General features: G+C 38.7%; 2 protein-coding genes and 1 pseudogene across 3 annotated transcripts; all 3 read left to right on the plus strand.

Annotated features, from left to right (window-relative positions):
* Positions 1 to 4,732: 4,732 nt before the first annotated feature.
* LOC306644954 (interferon beta-like) lies at positions 4,733 to 5,296 on the plus strand (the record flags this gene model as incomplete). Its single annotated transcript, XM_079112185.1, has 1 exon — positions 4,733 to 5,296. The coding sequence occupies one exon, from the start codon at positions 4,733 to 4,735 to the stop codon at positions 5,294 to 5,296; it is 564 nt and encodes a 187-aa protein (XP_078968311.1).
* A 2,572-nt stretch (positions 5,297 to 7,868) lies between these two features.
* On the plus strand, positions 7,869 to 8,441 carry LOC306645114 (interferon alpha-5-like; annotated as a pseudogene). The gene has a single exon. The product of its transcript is annotated as an interferon alpha-5-like (transcript).
* Positions 8,442 to 13,644: 5,203 nt separating this feature from the next.
* LOC306645116 (interferon alpha-2-like) lies at positions 13,645 to 14,217 on the plus strand (the record flags this gene model as incomplete). Its single annotated transcript, XM_079112435.1, has 1 exon — positions 13,645 to 14,217. The coding sequence occupies one exon, from the start codon at positions 13,645 to 13,647 to the stop codon at positions 14,215 to 14,217; it is 573 nt and encodes a 190-aa protein (XP_078968561.1).
* Between the last annotated feature and the right edge of the window lie 4,005 nt (positions 14,218 to 18,222).

Raw genomic sequence — 18,222 nt, forward strand, 5'->3', positions numbered from 1 at the left:
TTTGGTGTTCTGATTTTGGATGGATATATGTTTCTAATTGTCAAATACTCTTAGTGAATTTACCCTTTTAAGATAGTTTAAGACCTTCCTTGTCTTATGAGACAATTTTTGTTGAAGGCCCTTGTTTTCTGATGTAAGCACAGATAGCTGTGTTCTCTTTAGGTTACTATTTGTGTGGAATATCTTTTTCCATTCCTTAGCTTTGATTCCCTATGTGTCCTTAAAACTGAAGTCTCTTGCACATGGCATACTGTTGGGTCATTTTCAAAGACTCTATGCTGAAACTCTCTTTTTTGATTGGAGAATTTAGAGTATTTGCATTTATAGTAATTACTGATAGGTCAGGACTTACTATTGTCATTTTTTAAATTCTTTCTGCTTGTTTTGTATTTTCTCCATTTCTCTCTTCCTATATTATTATCTCCATTAGTGATTTGATGAGTTTTTGAGTGGCATGCTTTCATTCCTTTCTCTTAATACTTTGTAGACATAAGGTTTTGCTTTGTAGAAACATGAAGCCTACATAAATATCTCACAGCTGCAATAGTCTATTTTAAACTGATAACTTAGGACTATGGCATATAAAAGCAATACATGTTTAGTCCTCCTGTTACAGTGTATATTTTTAATGTTTAATTTTTCATATTGTGAATCCATAAACAAATTTTTGTAATTTTTGTAATTGTAGTGATTTTTAATATTTTTAAATTTTACCTTTTATACCAGAGTTGCAAGTGACTTATACACCACAATTACATTATTAGGTTATCTTGAATCACATTGTATTTGACCTTTAGAGTGAGTCGGTCAAACCAATGGAGCCACCCAATCTTGGACTTTAAACTTCTAAAACTGCCAACTTAATAAACTTCTCTTCTTTAAAAAGTCTCCTACCTCAGAACTTTTGTCTATCATTAACAAAAAACAGACTAATGTGTCACTCAAAATGTTTTTTGTGAGGATTATTCAGTGAACAGAGCAGAGTAAGTTTTCAAAAAGTAGTAACAATACTACAACAACTACTACAACTACCACTCCCATGGCTTTTATCTTACTATGTGATGAACGCTGATGACTGTTTCAGCATGGGAGGATCAGATGTTGCTGGTCTTGGCATAAAGAAGGGCCCACAGCTGCACCAAAAAGGTCAGTTCTAATGAGCTCCCAAGTCATCCTGAAGGACAGGCCCTAATCAGCCAGGCCCCTTGGACTGTTCTCCCTCTGAGGAGAGGACTGAGTCTGAAATGCCTTGCATTGGTCTTGTGTTGTGAGCCATGGATGATTCCTGGGTAATCCTAAAATGCTTTGAACAAAGGAGACACCCCAAGCATTTACTCAGTCATTGACCAGTCAGACATTTACAATTTACATTTACAGTTGCAAAATGACTTTGCTTTTTTAAAAACATTGTTTTAGAATGTACATTTTCCTAAAACTCAGGAAGTACCTAAGCTTCTGCCATGAGCTTCCGTGCAAAGACCAAAATGTGATTATGAAACCCACAGAAGAGGCACAACAGCCTGGAACCTGTGGCTTGATTGTTCCTCTTTCGGGTAGATTACTCTATTTCAAAGGAACACATGTTTGGCCACAGAAAATTGGCAAGCCACACAAAGAAAAGAGGGGGAAATCACCTTTTAGTCTTAAAACCAGACAAAATGAATGAGTATTAAAATGTTGACATGATTCATTTTATAAATTTTTCTCTCTACATTTATGTACCTGTTTCATCTTATATCCTTTTCAATATAAGCCATCTTTGGGCTCTTTACTGACATAGGTATGAAAATTGTACACATTTACATTGTACAGTGTGCTAATCGTTACATGTTTATAAGGTGTAATAATTTTAACTGGGTGACTAGCATTTTCATCTGTATTAGTTTTCTGTTACCATCACAAATACTCTAGATAATTAACATTTAAAAGGGATAATTAATTAACTTTTAAAGTTCTGGTGGTTCTATTCCAAATCCATGATTAATTGGCCTGATTGTTTCAGGTGCCTGATGAATGCAGCATATCAAGGCAGGAGAGTATGGTAGGCCCAAAATGATCACCTCATGTCCAGGGAGTAAAAGGAAGTGAGGAAGGCTCCAGGGTCCAAAATGCCTTTAAGGACATGCCACTGTGACCTTAAAACCTCCCACTAGACTACACCACCCAAGGATTCTTCCACCTCCCATTAGCAACTCCCTGGGAATCAACCTTTTAAGACATGGCCGTTAGGCAATGTTTAACATGCAACCTATACCACCATCTCCTTAAACATTCCATGTTTTTGTATTGGGAATCTTCAAACTCATCTGTTCTAGATCTTTATAAAATATTTTGTTGGATATGGAAACTGACAAACCTCAAAATAGTGTGGCCTGGGAAGAGGGAGCAAAGGGATTAGCAGCACAGTTAGGGCATTGGTCCTTTCCCAGTGCATTCTTTCCTTCCAGAACAATCCGTAGAAAGGAAGCCAGAGCATTGGTCTTTCCCCAAATCCATGCTTTCCCAGTGACAGTATAATGGGACCGAAGGGAAAGAGATAAGCACTGAACACTAACCTCAGACTCTGCATTCTTCTCCGAGTAAAAATATTGCCCATTAAAAACAAATTTCCACATTCTCACAAATCTGTTTCCTGAGTGCCCAAACTGACCACTGACCCTAGACCCCCCATCTCACCCAGTAAAACATACCCCAAATTCCTAAGTGTCCCAAACTGACAAGCTCATTAATTAAGTCACCTCTCATTGTAACCTATATAAGCATAGACTCCCCCTTGGGCTGATGGCTCATTTTCCACCAGGAGAGTGAGACCATGGCAGGTGTGATTCTGTTCCTGAATAAATGCCTTGGTGATCTTGATGTTTGCATCCTTTTGTGCTGACATATATAATATGTTGTGAACCAGAGTCACCCTACTAGGTGTGCTGTAGACATAGAAGTCACTCCTCCTATAATTGTATTTTCTAATCATACCAATAATGTGTGTTTGTTGTGGAAAAAACTAAATGTGGAAAAACGAGGAACATATTAAACAAAGTAACACTTTTTAACGTTTCTCAAGTAAAGTGTACTTGAATGATGAAGATGCCTATTAGCTCTTTTTCTTCTTATCCTGGAGAAAACCCATATTCAGTTTGGATCATGGGGAAGGGAGGGGAAGGAAAGGGAAGGTGCTGGGGAATGAGATGGATCCAATTATTTTGGGAGCATGTATAAATATGGCAAACGAATCCCACTCTTATGTGTAATTATAGCATACCAATAAAAAAGTTGTACACTAAGAAATGCAAATATTTCTAAAGTTACAGAGTGAAAAAGGAAAGATTTTTCTTTCAAGCCAGATTCTCGCCCATGTCAGCATTGTCACTGCAAGTGACTATTAATATTTGAGTAAATGTACCTGGAGAAAAAGATAGTATACATGTATCAGCATATATATACTTATATGTTTTTGTGTGTGTTCATTTCAGTTGATTTATAAGACAAATGTTATTACCACTTCCATTATCTTATGTATAATGTATTATATATAATATGTTTTAATTATTAAAATGTAATATACTATAATATATAATATACATTACATGTAATATATATTATATATAAGTAATATCTATATATGTGATGTTTTACTACATATTTCAGATAATTATTTTATATCATATATTAATGAATAATATATTGTATACAATATACTATATTGCCTATTATACATATTGTATATTTAAATGTTTGATGTTCTTTTATTAAACATGTTTGTGACATAGGTCCATATCAGCTGAGCTTCATTTTCAATGGTTAAAAAACATTCCATTTTGTCTGTACTGTGGAATCACTGAACTAGTTCTCTCCTGATGGAGATTTGTATTTTTTCTTATGACATTGCTGCAATGGGCATTTATAGATATTGTATGTGTGTTTTATGCACACCCATAGACACATCAACACACACATGAACACATTTCTGCAGGGACAGCCATAGGTAAATATCTAGGGATGATATTACAAGTTAAAGGGATTCCATTGCTTAAACTTTTAAACTCTATTGTCAAGTTCTACATGGTCTCTCCTTCTGAGCTAGATTGGGCTTCCTTATGGTAAATAGTCTCAGGGCACTCAGAACACTCAGAGGGTAGCTAACAACTTCAAGAGCAAGAATTCTAGTTAACAAAATGGACTACACATCACTATTTCAGGCCCAGTTACTTTGAAACTTTCTCTTACCTGCCCTATTCCAGTCTGCTCTGAACTCACTGAAACCCTCTCACATGAACCTATGATTGCAATGGGCAAAATCCCAATCCAGCTGCTGTTCAATGACTGGCTTTTCAGTTAATGCCTCTTGGTTATTTGGGGCTTCTTTGCTTCTCATGTCCTTTGCTTTTCTTTGTTTCCTCTCAAATTCCTTTCTCAAACTTTACTTTAGAAATTACTGAAACCTATAAAACGTTAGAAATTCTCACAGTTTGTAAATCTTTTCCCCTAATATACATTATATAAAGTAATCAGGAGTGTAAATAAAAAGAGTTTTAGAAAGTCTTAATAATGTAATGTGAAAAAAATGACATAGGAAAACTGAAAGGGAGAACTGATAGTGGGAAATTCCTCTGAAACAGAGAGGACCACCTCATATAAATGGGCCTACCCATGGAGGAAAGACATCCACTCTGCAGACCTCTGGAGCCTTTGCGACCTTGCATAGATTGTAGGCAACACTGTTCTGGTTTTCATCATGAACAACAGGTGCTTCCTCCAAATCTCTCTCCTGTTGTGCTTCTCCACCACAACTCTATCCTTCAGTCACAAACTGCTTGCACTCCAACAGAGCAACAGCATTTTGAAATGTCAGGAGCTCCTGATGCAGTTGAATGGGAGGCCTGAAGACTGCCTCAATGACACGATGGACTTCAAGATCCCTGAGGAGATCAAACATCCAGAACAGTTCCAGAAGGAGCATGCTGCCTTTGTCACCTATGAGATGCTGCAGAACATCTATGCTCTTTTCACAAGAGGCTTCTCTAACCCTGGCTGGAATGAGACCATTGTCAAGGACCTCCTTGTTGGACTCCATCAGCAGATGGACCTCCTGGAAACAGCTCTGGAGGAGAAACTGGGAGAGGGAAACATACACTGGGGAAACTCCATGACCACCCTGCGTCTGAAGAGCTACTATTGGAGGATCCTGAGGTACCTGAAGGCCAAGGAGTTTAGCAATTGTGCCTGGACGGTAGTCCAAAATGAACTCTTCTGGAACTTCTCCTTCATTAACAGACTTGCAGATGACTTCCAAAGCTGAAGATGACCAGTATGCACCTCTGGACCAGCCAATGATTCAGGCATTCTCCATTCAGCAGAGGCTCATGAAGTGACTGACAGCAAATGTGGTGCATTTGAAAAGACAATAGAAGATTTTAATTTTTTAATTAATTTATTAATTGTTATATATTTTTTATTTAAATATTTACCTTAGAAAATAAATTATTTATGATGTAAAAATACATGTGACAATTTCAATTTCACCTTGATTTATAAATTCCCCTTTGTTATCCATTTCAGAATACTTCTTAGATGATCTTTGTAAAATGTGCCTATGAAGTAGTACAGTTTTTTGCCCCTGAAAGAATTTAAAATCCTGAAATTTTAAATTCCTCTGAAGAATTCAAATTCCAAGAGAGTCATATGTAATACAATGTATTACATAAAAGGGGATCTGAACCTCCTAGGAAATAAATATGGGGTGAATGATGCTGGATTCAAGGGGAATGGGTGAGTCAGTGTCTTGGGACTAGAAAACCAGGTGCCCGTTCCTCTGCTCTGTGCTCCAGGCTCTCTGGTTGTAAAGTTAGATTGTGGCTCTCAGGTGAACCAAAGGAATATGCTAACTCATGTACTCACCCTTCTTTGATGTAAGCTCTGCCTCTGGCAGAAATTTAAAATACCTCTGTGTCCCCAAGATTGAGGGTGAGACATCCCAGGGCCTTCCATGACAATTATTAAATACGTTTATTTTGCTCTCAGTATAGTCAAGACTTATGGCCTTCGGAAGGTGTCTGTCAGTTTCCAGGGAAAGGGAACAGAGGGAGAAGGACCTTCTCTATACTCTAGCCATCAGGCTAGTTTTCTTGCCATGTTTTCTGAACACCAAGTCTGCTCCTGGCCTCCCAGCTTGGTCATACAGAATGCTGGGAAAATCCTATCTGATTTTCTTGGTGCTCTGCATCTGTGCAGCCCAAAACAAAACAAAAATCTGAGACAGATGCACAAGATAACATCCAATGTTTAAGCCAGACTAAAAACCAGTAATCATGGGCTACAGGAAATTCTAGTGGGATAGAGGACACCAATTTTCCCAGTGCTTGCACTGGGATTATCAAAGTTTCCAAGGAGCTCCTGGGTACCTGGCCAGCATATGCCAACTGGCCGATCTCTTGAGAACTTGGGATGTTCTGGCTCTCACTGCCACTTTCTGCTGCCATTTACTAGAGATTCCAATGAAACAGGCACTGTGTTGAATACCTGTATTTATACTTTGACTTGATCTCTTCACATGCACACTTATGTAAGTAGTATGTCTACATTGTGCATACCTATTCTATAATTTTCCATTTTATAGGACAGGAAACTAAATTTCAGAGATGTTTAGTATCCTCCCAAGTTCGCAGAGCTAGTGAGTGGAGGTTTATAAAAATAATACACAGGGAAGAATTATAAAATATTTTATTTCAAACTACACATTTTCTGTTAGAACAGCATGGAAATTTGAGTTCTCTAAAGGAGTAAGACTTGAGGAGAATAAATGTGAGAGAAGGTTCAGAGTAGTTACTATTAAGGTGACTAGGAACTCAGGTATCCCCACTCCACTAAGATGATAGCTCACCAGCTATAAAACAAGAAGTTCCAACATGGTGGGCCTGAACCATCAACCAAACTAATGAGGTCCTCTGTGGAAAGTCAACGTTCCCCTTTCCTCCAACTCCCCACATAAGCTCTTCTGAGAATTCTGCTGAAGCAGAGTTCTCTTTGGCCTTGGTACAAGTACAAGAGCAACTTGTAGAAACACAGAGTCTATGCCATGTCTAGAGGAACCAGGAGGAAGCTGAGGAAGTCCCATCAGTGGGCCTTGACAGTCCACTGCTTTCTCTGGCCATGTGAATACCCTGACCCAGAAACTGACTTATTTCAGAAAGATCTGCTCATCCTTTGAGCATTGACCAAATGACCAGAGAGACCTCTGCAAAATTTAAATACTATGTCATAGTCAAGCATCCAGATCACCAAAATTGTGTCTATCATCAGTAGAGAATAAATGACACCTTAAACTAATTCCTGTAAGTATTAGGTTTCTAGCAAGGAAACATTTGCACATGCTAAACAGGTAAACATGGATGAGGGCAACCCTAGAGCTCGTTGCTTTCTTTTGTCAGTGAAAGCACCATCTCACCTTCAGCTGAATCTAAGAAGGTGCAGCTGTTTGTTTTGCCTCTTTCTAGTCTTCAGAACTATGAGCCAATATCAGCTTCTTTTCTGTATTATTTGTTTATTGTTATAGCAACAGAAAAAAGACTGAGAGGAAAAAGTCAATAGAAGTTTTGGTTGGAAAAATAATCCTAAAAAGGGGTCTGGGAGCAAAGGAGGTGAAATCAAAAATGAAAAAAAAAATGGTTGGAAAAACACTGCTCTAAATGCATGCAGTGAATGGATAAGGAAAGTCAAAAGAAAAGTACAAAATACCGGGGATGACATTCAGAAAATTGAAAACATATTGGTTCCTATTTAAGACCTTAGTTGCCAATCAAGGGTTTCAGAGAACCTAGAGGTTCTGGTTTATGATTGCCCACCTCAACCCTGCAGCATCTGCAAGATCCCCAATGGCCTTGACTTTGGCTTTCCTTCTAGTCCTGGTGGTGCTCAACTGCAAGTCCACCAAACTCTCTGGCATGTGTCCTGACTCAGACCCACAATCAAGGTCTTGAAGCTCTTGAGAGAAATGAGGAGGGGGCCCTGATGCTCCTGGAGAAAATGAGGAGAGTTCCCACCTTGTCCTGCCTGAGCTACAGAAAGGACTTTGCCTTCCCCCAGGAGCAGTTGGATGGTGAGCAGGTGCAGAAGGCTCAAGCTGTCTCTGTCCTCCACGAGATGACCAAGCAGGTCTTCAACCTCTTCAGACCCAGGAGTCCTTTGCTGCTTGGGACAAGACCCTCCTGGACACATTCCTCACTGGCCTCTATCAGCAGCTGGATGACCTGAAAGCCTGTGTGACCCAGCAGGTGGGGGTGGAAGAGGCTCCCCTGAGGGCTCTGAGGAGGTACTTCCACAGGCTCACTGTCTACCTGAAGGGGAGGAAACACCTCCCTTGTGCCTGGGAGGTGGTCAGAGCAGAAATCATGAGATCCTTCTCTTCATCAGAAAACTTGTATGGAAGACTAAGGAGTAAGGAATGAGACCTGGTCCAACAGGGAGATGCTTCTCACTGAGGATACACCTTACCACACTCCCTCAAGTTCTGCCACTTTCAAAACTCATTTCTGATGAAATTGTGACAAGAATTCCGTTTCTCAGATTATTTCAAAAATTTTAGGCAACATAACATATCTTACTGATGACTATGATGATGTATCTGTTTATCTATTTACATATTTATTTTTATACTATTTACAAGATCTATATTTGTTCATATAATATCAGGAGTGCCTTCACATTGTGACTGATAAAATATATTCTTTGTATTTAGTCAATTTCTTATTTTGCTATGTTCATTAAATTAGTAATATTGATAAGTTTTCTGTGTTTATTACTAAAAAGACACATAAGTCTCATTTTTTGTGATTTGATTAAAAAATGAATTGTAGAATTGACTCACCCACTAATGTTAAATTTACACTGTACATAAAAATATACTTTATCTAAGCCAGGTTTGTGTTGCCCTCAGGTGGTAGAGGTAAAAATGACAAGAACAGTTACTGCTCTCTGTTATCTGATATTTAGAGGGAAGGAAACCTAAACACAGACATCATACAGTAGCAATTATGCTAAAACGCTATAATGAGGAGTACGAAAAACCAATGAAATTCGGTCAGCAGAAGGTGGATGCAGCCTGTTAGGACAGAAAGGTGAAAGCAGAGACATCTTCTATAAGTTGAGGTGCACATGAAAGTGCACATACCCATTGGATAGATAAGTTTGCAATTTACAAGAGATGTCTGATGGCTCATAACTGGCAACTGCAAGTCCAGCAATGTAGGTGGTCTTGTGGGGAGAGAGAGAGAAGAGGAGGAAAAACATTAAACCTCCATCCTGAGGGACCTTCAACTTTTAAAGGGATGGGAGAGAAAATTCCAGGAAGGAGACGGAGGTGGGAGATGCTGACTTTAAAAGGACAAGAGGAGACAATGGTAGTATAATGAAAGTGTCTTTAAGAAATAAACTTGCTTAGAAGAAGAGGAATTGGTAGATTGATGAAAGATATGGATTAAAAGTCTTCAGTACATTGGGAAACTAGAGGTCAGTGCCAATCTTAGTGATTTCTGATTGAGAAGAATGGTTCAGCAGAAATCTTGATAGCCAAAGGAATGATGAACAAGAGAAGAGTAATTAGGGTGGACTATGTGAAAAAGAAAACTTAGAGGTTGTGATCTGAGGCAGAGGAGAAAAGTAGGGTATGATTTGATTTTATTTCTATACACTTTTCACTTTTGAAACATATATTTGTTCAAAAGGATTTCATGTATTAGTTGAAATATATATCACATTAATTATAAATCATGATACCTTTAATTACCATGATCAATTTTCCTATATTTGTAGGTGCTATATTAAATGTCAGAAGGCTGCTCTGTGGATTGAAACCCTGACCACAGTGGGAAATATGATAGAACCAGGGACCTTGTGAGAGCTGGATCCTAGAATTAGTGAGTGGAAATGTCACTGGAGTAGGTGGCAGGTGACTAAGAGAAGAGAAGGAGTCCCCTGCTTCCTGCCACCTGAGGAGCAGGTCATTGGAATTTCATCAGATTCAGACTTACATCTGTTTTCCGTTTCAATCAGGTGCAATCATAACTTTCTAGGAATATCACCACAGAAGTAAAAATGATGTGTTGATGATTTTTGGAAATAATGATTCAGTTTTGTTGCATTTTTTACTTTGCTGTTTGAATTCTAACCTCAAGATGAAAATGAAAGTAATTCAAAAACCTCAGGCAACACTTTTCTCAGGAAATATGAAATGAAAAAGACTGTGTAGGCAGAACTAGGTGGTGATCCCCATCCCTCCACAGCACAGAAGAGAGGCAGTGAGGGAACAGGTGACTGGAGAGGTGACAGAGCAAATGTTCCAAGATTGAATACTTGACAGTCTGAGACCTGCAGAGACTTCAAGTTTGATTACCAGGGCAGAGATCCTCAACACTGAACCCAGACTAGGGTGCTGTGAGCAGGGAGGGGAAGAGAGAGAGAGAGAAGGAGAGGAAGAGCACAGAAGCTCACTCCCTTAACCACAGGTGGGAAAAATGGAGACCGAATTAAAATGCAAGAGGACAACAAGGTCAGTGATGGAGATTAAGCAGTTTAACCCAAATTGTGGCCTCAAAGCCCTGCTGAGCATCAAAGTCATTTTGTGGAACCTGTTGTCCTAGAGTAAGTGAAATCAACATGGCATCTCCTCACCTCCAGGTGTAAGAAATAAAACCAGGGAGAGTATCCCTGCAGTGGGATGTCTCAATAATCTGTCCAGAAGGACCTTGTAGATGAGTGACTCCTAGCTGAAAGTGGCTGCAATCCCCTACCCCTCACCAGGAACAAGAGGGGCAGGGTGCAGACTGCCCCTGGAAGTGCTAGCCTCACTCCACACAGCCACTGTGGCAGCCTAGACAGAGAAGGCACAGAAGCCACAGAGTCAGGAAGTGGAAGTGCAGAGCCAGGCAGGAAAGCAGTCTGTGTCCCAGCAGCAGTGGGGGACAGCATCTGAAGTTAGAGCTGCATGGGGTGGGAGATCGCACCTGGGTAGGATGGCTGTCTCACCCCAGGCAGCAGAGAGTGTCGGCCCACAGGATGCCTGGCTGTAGTCAGCAGGAGCTTGGACCATGTTTGTGTCTGTCCCAGTCAGTGGAGAGAGTAGTGTTGGTGGTTTGTACCCTGGGGCTGTGGGATCTAGAAATGAGGGAAACCAGCTAAGACTTTTAACCAGTACCAGAGAAAGTGACCCAGTCATCTGATTAGGTCAGGGAGGTCACTTTTACACTACAGACCACCCATGAAGAACAGGCCCCATGCTTACAGATAGCCACAAGGCTCTATGTCACTTTGAAATGGCACCTATAATGTAGAGTGGTGGGCGGTGAGCAGGGAAGTCAGAGTAAAGGAGCAGATCCAGGCATCCTGAGTTCCTGCACACAGGATAAAGAGCCAACAGACAGAGTTCCACACCCTCTGAGCATCCAGCTTCAGGCACTTGGGCTGACAAGTGAGAACAGGCTAGGGAGGGCCACGGCCATCTCAAGGATTGGCTCCTGTGCCCCAGCACCTCTTGGGTATCCAAAGCTGAAAGAGATGGACATCTTCTAAATGCTCCCAATCCAAATCCTGACAAAATCCAAACGAGCATTCAGTAAGAATTTTCTTCACCTTGGCCTGTTTTATAATAAATAGCCCTATTATCAACTTTAATTATAAATGTATAGATAATATACTTATAATCAAATATATACAATATGCATAATGTATTATAAATAATATATAATCAAATATATATTATATGTATGAATGATGATAGGGCTGTTTCTAATAAGTATAGTATAAATAATATAATAAATATAATATCAATATAAATAACATATTACTCTTCACTTTGATTTGATAATTATCATAATATTCAATATTGTGCCTCAACCAGTTTTGCTGTATTTCTTCTAATGTTTTAAAGCATTTATTGAAATTATACTCTTTTTTTCTTAGGTCAGATATACATTATCTCTTATTCCTCCTTTTTTCCCTTCTTATATTACCTGCTGTCAATTGCCCCACCCATTTTTTTCTTCTATTTGCCTTGATGTGCTTATACTTTTCTATCATTTCTTTCATTCTTGCTTTCTTTCTTGTGTTGTCCAAATTTTCTTTCCTCTTATTTTCTGTATCCATGTAAATAGAAATATTTCTCTATTTCATTAATAATAATAATATTGTTTTTTTCACCCTGTTCCAGAACTGTACTACAAGTTTATGCCTGGATTAGAAAAATTGTGGAGAAGTTTCAACAATTTTTTGGTTTTTCCTAAGGTTGAATATTATGTGGCTTGGCGCTAAAGTGATTGTAGTACATAAGGATGAGTAGTTTCTCTAAAAGTTATAATAATATTTATCTCAAAATGATAATGAACAGCAGGTGACACACATTCACTGAAAGTAACAATAGATGTGAATTTGCCTAGCCTGGGACTCTGAAGGGAAAGAAGCTCACTATATAGTCCCTTGCATTAAAAAAAAAGCAATAATCATCCTACTAGATGGTTGGACATATTAGCAGTATAAAGAGGGGAACAAACCTCTCCAAAAAACCCATAACACTTCAACAACTGACCTCATGGATACCATATTGAAGGACAAAACATAAAAAGAATTTTGAAAGTTCATAGTAAAAATCTTCAACAAACTAAAAGAAGTAAGGAGAAATCAACTTAAAGAACAAAATAAGCAAAAGATAATTTCAGTAAAGATATAGAGATTCTGAAAAAGTACAAAACAGAAATCCTAGAAGTGAAACTCAATAAATCAAATTAAGTAGTCACCAGAAAGCATCACCAAGAGACTAAATCACTTTAATCACTACAGAGAGATTTTGAGGAATTTGATACATTATGATTTATACATGTTAATTATATTAAAGTCATTGAGTAAATTATCTTAGAACGTTAAGTGGCATACCAACAGCTTTTCAGATTTACTTTTGACTGAATTTTTTATTTACAAATTTTAACTCTGTATTTAGTACAAAGTTTACATTTAATACTTTTACTTATCAAGTAGCCATATAATTTGGGTATATACATACATACACATATGTATTGAAATTTATTGGGCTGGGCATGGTTGTGCACACCTTTAATTCTAGTGATTGTGGAGGCTGAGACAGAAGGATCACAAGTTGAGCAACCAGGGTAGGCCATAGCAATTTATCCAGACCCTTCCTCAAAATAAAAATAAAAGGGGGGCTGGGTAGAGTGCTTGCCTTGCCCTGGTTTCAATCCCCAGCACCAAAAAAAAAAAAAAAAAAAAAAAAAAAAAAAAAAAAAAAAACTTGGGATGTGGCTCAGTGGTAGAATGCCTTTGGGTCCACTACCCATTAAACTCCCAACCATAAAAATTAATAGGCCTTTCAGTGAGAAAATAATTCTAAAACGAGGTCTGGGGACAGGGGAGCGGGAATACATAATGAAAATATGGTTTGGAAATGCTGCTCTAAACACATGTAGTGAAAGCACTATGGAAAATAAAAACAGAAGTAGAAAGTTCTGGGGGTGGACATTCAGAAAATTGAAAGTATATTGGTTCTTATTTAAGACATGGGACCAAATCAAGGGCTTCAGAGAACCTAGAGGCAAAGGTCCAGGATCATCCATCTTAGGCAGCCCAGCAACATCTACAGGAACCACAATGGCCTTGTCCTTGGCTTTCCTGCTGCCCCTGGTGGTGCTCAGCTGCAAGTCCACATGTTCTCTGGGCTGTGACCTGCCTCAGATCTACAACCTGGGTCTTGAAACTCCTGAGAGAAATGAGGAGGGGGCCCTGATGCTCCTGGAGAAAATGAGGAGAGTTCCCACCTTGTCCTGCCTGAGCTACAGAAAGGACTTTGCCTTCCCCCAGGAGCAGTTGGATGGTGAGCAGGTGCAGAAGGCTCAAGCTGTCTCTGTCCTCCACGAGATGACCCAGCAGGTCTTCAACCTCTTCAGCACCCAGGAGTCCTTTGCTGCTTGGGACAAGACCCTCCTGGACACATTCCTCACTGGCCTCTATCAGCAGCTGGATGACCTGAAAGCCTGTGTGACCCAGCAGGTGGGGGTGGAAGAGGCTCCCCTGAGGGCTCTGAGGAGGTACTTCCACAGGCTCACTGTCTACCTGAAGGGGAGGAAACACCTCCCTTGTGCCTGGGAGGTGGTCAGAGCAGAAATCGTAAGATCCTTCTCTTCATCAGCAAACTTGTATGAAAGACTAAGGAGTAAGGAATGAGACCTGGTCCAACAGGGAGATGATTCTCACTGAGGATACACCTTACCACACTCCCTCAAGTTCTGCTGTTTCAAAGACTCTCATTTCTTCTGTAATTGTCTCAATAATTCAATTTGTCACATTTTTTCAGGAGTTTGTAAAACATTGCTTTCAAATCTACAGGCAGTACACTCTTACATCCCTGCACCTGTGTCTATTTATCTATTTAAGCTTTTATTTATTTAACTATTTATAAAATTTAATATATTTTTCTATAGAATATCATGTATATCTTTACTATATGAACAATAAAACCAATCATTTTCTTTATATTTCATCGATTTATTTTGTATTCTTCATTTATAACTTCTATCTTCCTTACTCTTTGCATCTTACAGGAAGATGAGAGGTTGGGTAAATATTTCTTTTAATTGTTTTCCATTTTATTTTAAATTGAACTTGAAATTTTAGATCTCAATTCTCGTTTCCATGTTGAGTTTGTTTCAGACACATCATTATTTTTGCTTTTACACAAGTTGAGATTAACAGAAAAATCAATGAAATCTGGATATGATGAAAGAAAACTATAAAAATCACTGCCCAGATGAAGAAAAAGATAACAGGACTTCTCTGTCTCATCTTTTCACTTACTGCAATGGGGTTTCTGCTTAGATATTTTTCATCTCTCATGACTTATCCCAATTCCATCTATTTTCCCTCTGTAGTGTTGATTTTCATGCACACAGCAGCTTTCTGAAATTCTCGTGTAATTTTTTAAATTGTTTTTAACTGGTACATAAAAACAAAAAGTGGCACACGTGAGTGGGATACCATGCTATGTGTGATGTGATGTTTAATCAGGTTAAACACATTCATCTCCTTGAGTGTTTATCATGTCTCTGTTGTGAAAACCCCCAAGATCCCTCCCTCCAGCTTTTTCAAATGCTCAGTAGGTTAGTGCCACCTACAGTCCCCACATCCTGCAATTGTGCACCAGCTTCTTGCTCCTTTCCAGTGGTATCGTGGAGCCCATTGACAAGCCTGTCCCATCTTTCCCCACCTTCTGCTGTCTGTGGCCTCTGGTAAGCACCATTCCACTCTCAGCTTCTAAGAGATCAGCTTCTCTCTATTTTACATGTGGGTGAGATCCTGAGGCACTTGTCTTCCTGTCCTGGCTCATTTCACTTTACATGAAGGTCTCCAGTTCCATCCAGGCTGCAGATCACAGATTCTCAATATGTTCTTTTGGCTGAATCATGCTGCATTGGGTGGTGCTCCTGCTGCCTGGCATCTGCCCCTGATGCTCCTTTTGTGCCAGTTTTCTGGTTTGTTGATGGCAGTGTCACATGTTTAAGTCTCCTGAGGAACCAACTGAAATCTTTGAAATTATCTAATCTCCCATCAATTCTTTATTCTGTCAGGATTTTATTTTCTTCCATCACATGAAAGGAGAACTTTTTTTGCTCTTTGTGGAGATTCCCTGGTAATCACTATGTTAATAATTGTGCACACCATTTAACGACAGGTAAATGTATAATCCTAAAGCTATTTACCCTTATACTACAACAATTATAGGAAATACATGCTTTAACAATCCATTAGTTTATTTTTCATTTTCATATATTACCTTTACGATTTTAAAATCTTGATCATTTTCCAGTAGAAATAGCTGTGTGAAAAATTCTGTAGTATTTCCTTCTTCCATATTCAATTAAGGTTTTTTTCTTCATATAGAAAAATGATTTCATGAATCGTATACTCTTAGGAATTAACAACAAATCCATTTACAATGAATGTAATTATCTAGGGCACTTCCTTCAAAAGATGGAAAAGTGAAACTGGATCAAAAAATTTCTCATCATCAATATCTAAACTGAAAAGTACAAGTGAGTAAAAACCAGCCTTAAAACAAAGATAACCCCACTGCATCTAACACTAAAAGACAGTCAACAACAATTTGGGTGTTTGGGGCTTTAAAACATCAGAGTTTCAAAATATGAAACCTAATTACTTATTGCAAGTAGTATAGGATTCTGCACTTAGTCTAGGAGTTACCTAAACACAAATTTGATCCTGGGGAATTCATTATACATCTCTGGGACTCAGTTTTCACAAATCAAATGTAGGATGCAAATATTCCTGTAGTTGCATGTATCAAACACTCTAAAATACTTAAAAACACTGGACAGAGCATCTTCCACTAAATAAGGGCTTAACAGAGAGGACTAATTTTTTATTTATTCATAGAGATCTATATAAGAATAACAAACTCTCCTAAATCTGTTTCTGTTGACAAAAAGGCACAATTAAAACCTTGAAATGACTGTTGTCCCTGAGAAGTCTTACAATAGGCACACTTGACATTGAAGATATGTTTAATATTCAAACCATAATGATGACTTATAGTTACATTCTATGGGATTGGCATTTAAAACAAATGTTGAAAGTATGTGTGTGTGTGAGTGTGAGTGTGTGTGTGTGAATATATATAGTATGTAATATCCAATTTTTGTTTGCATGTTATTCACAGTATATGTATATATCTATATATGTTCGTATATGCGCATGTTCATACAAACATATTATTTGTGGATTGTGACCTGTGACATTCCCTTTTGCACCCCACTTTCCTAGATCCTATCATGTCACTCCCATACTACAATAGTTTCCTCTGTCTCCACTGCAGAAATTACCAGTGTGCCTGGCATAGTGGTGCACACCTGTAATCCCAGTGGCTAGAGAGGCTGAGGATGGAGGATCAGGAGTGCAAAGCCAGCTTCAGCAACTTAGCAAGGTCCTAAGCACATAGTGAAAACCTGTCTCAAAATTAAAAAAAAATGAAAGGTCTGGGATGTGGGTTTGAGCTTAGGTGCCTCTGGGTTCAATCCCTGGTATCAAAAAGAAGAAGAAGAAGAAGAAGAAGAAGAAGAAGAAGAAGGAGGAGGAGGAGGAGGAGGAGGAGGAGGAGGAGGAGGAGGAGGAGGAAGAGGAGGAGGAGGAGGAGGAGAAGAAGAAGAAGAAAGAAAAAGAAAAAGAGAAAGCACACAATCAGGGCTGGGAATATAGCTTACTTGGTGTGCAAGCATGCACAAGACCCTGGGTTTAATCTCCAGCACCACCAAAAAAGGAGAACTATTTCTTTAAATAACAGAATGAGACAAACATCATTACTCTATGTACTTGTATAATTATACAAACAATGCAACTCTACATCTCTGTACAACCAGAGAAACAATCCCATTTGTACCCTATTTGTGTACAATGAATCAAAATAAATAAATTCTAAATAACAAAGAACACAATCATAGAGTCATAGAGTAAAAATGCAACTTTCAGAATGAAAGAATATATTTTCATATCATTTATCACACAATATCAGACACGTGCTACAATATGGTCAACCTGAAGACATTAAGAGATATGATTTTGTAAAAATCATTATTGTAAAAAACAGCATGGTATTGGCACCAAAACAGCCATGAAGAACAATGGAACAGAAGACAAGACACGGAGACAAATCCACACAAGTACAGTGATCTCTTACTAGACAAAAGTGTCATAAACACACATTGGAGAAAAGCTGGCCTCTTCAACAAGTGGTGCTGGGAGAACTGGAAAACCAAATGTAACAGAATGAGATTTTGTCCCTATTTTTCACCCTAAACACAAACTCAACTTAAAGTGGATCAAGGACCTGGGCATTAGATGAGAGACCGTGTGCCTCCTAGAAGAAAATGTAGGCCCAACGCTCCATCAGGTGGGCTTAGGAACTGAATTCCTCAACAAGAAGGAGTCTTTTTTTGGGAAAACTGCAAGAAGTAAAATCAAGAATCAATAAATGGATGGAGGTAAGGGGAACTGTATAGAGGGAAAAGAAGGGTGGGAGGGGTTGGGGGGGAAGGGAAAAAATAACAGAATGAATCAAACACTGTTATCCTATGTAAAAGTATGACTACACAAATGGTATGCCTTTAGTTCTTGTACAACAGAGAAACAGTATGTATCCCATTTGTGTACAATAAAAAT

The sequence above is a fragment of the Sciurus vulgaris genome (genome assembly GCF_902686455.1).
Source record: "Sciurus vulgaris genome assembly, chromosome: 15".
Taxonomy (NCBI): Eukaryota; Metazoa; Chordata; class Mammalia; order Rodentia; family Sciuridae; genus Sciurus; species Sciurus vulgaris.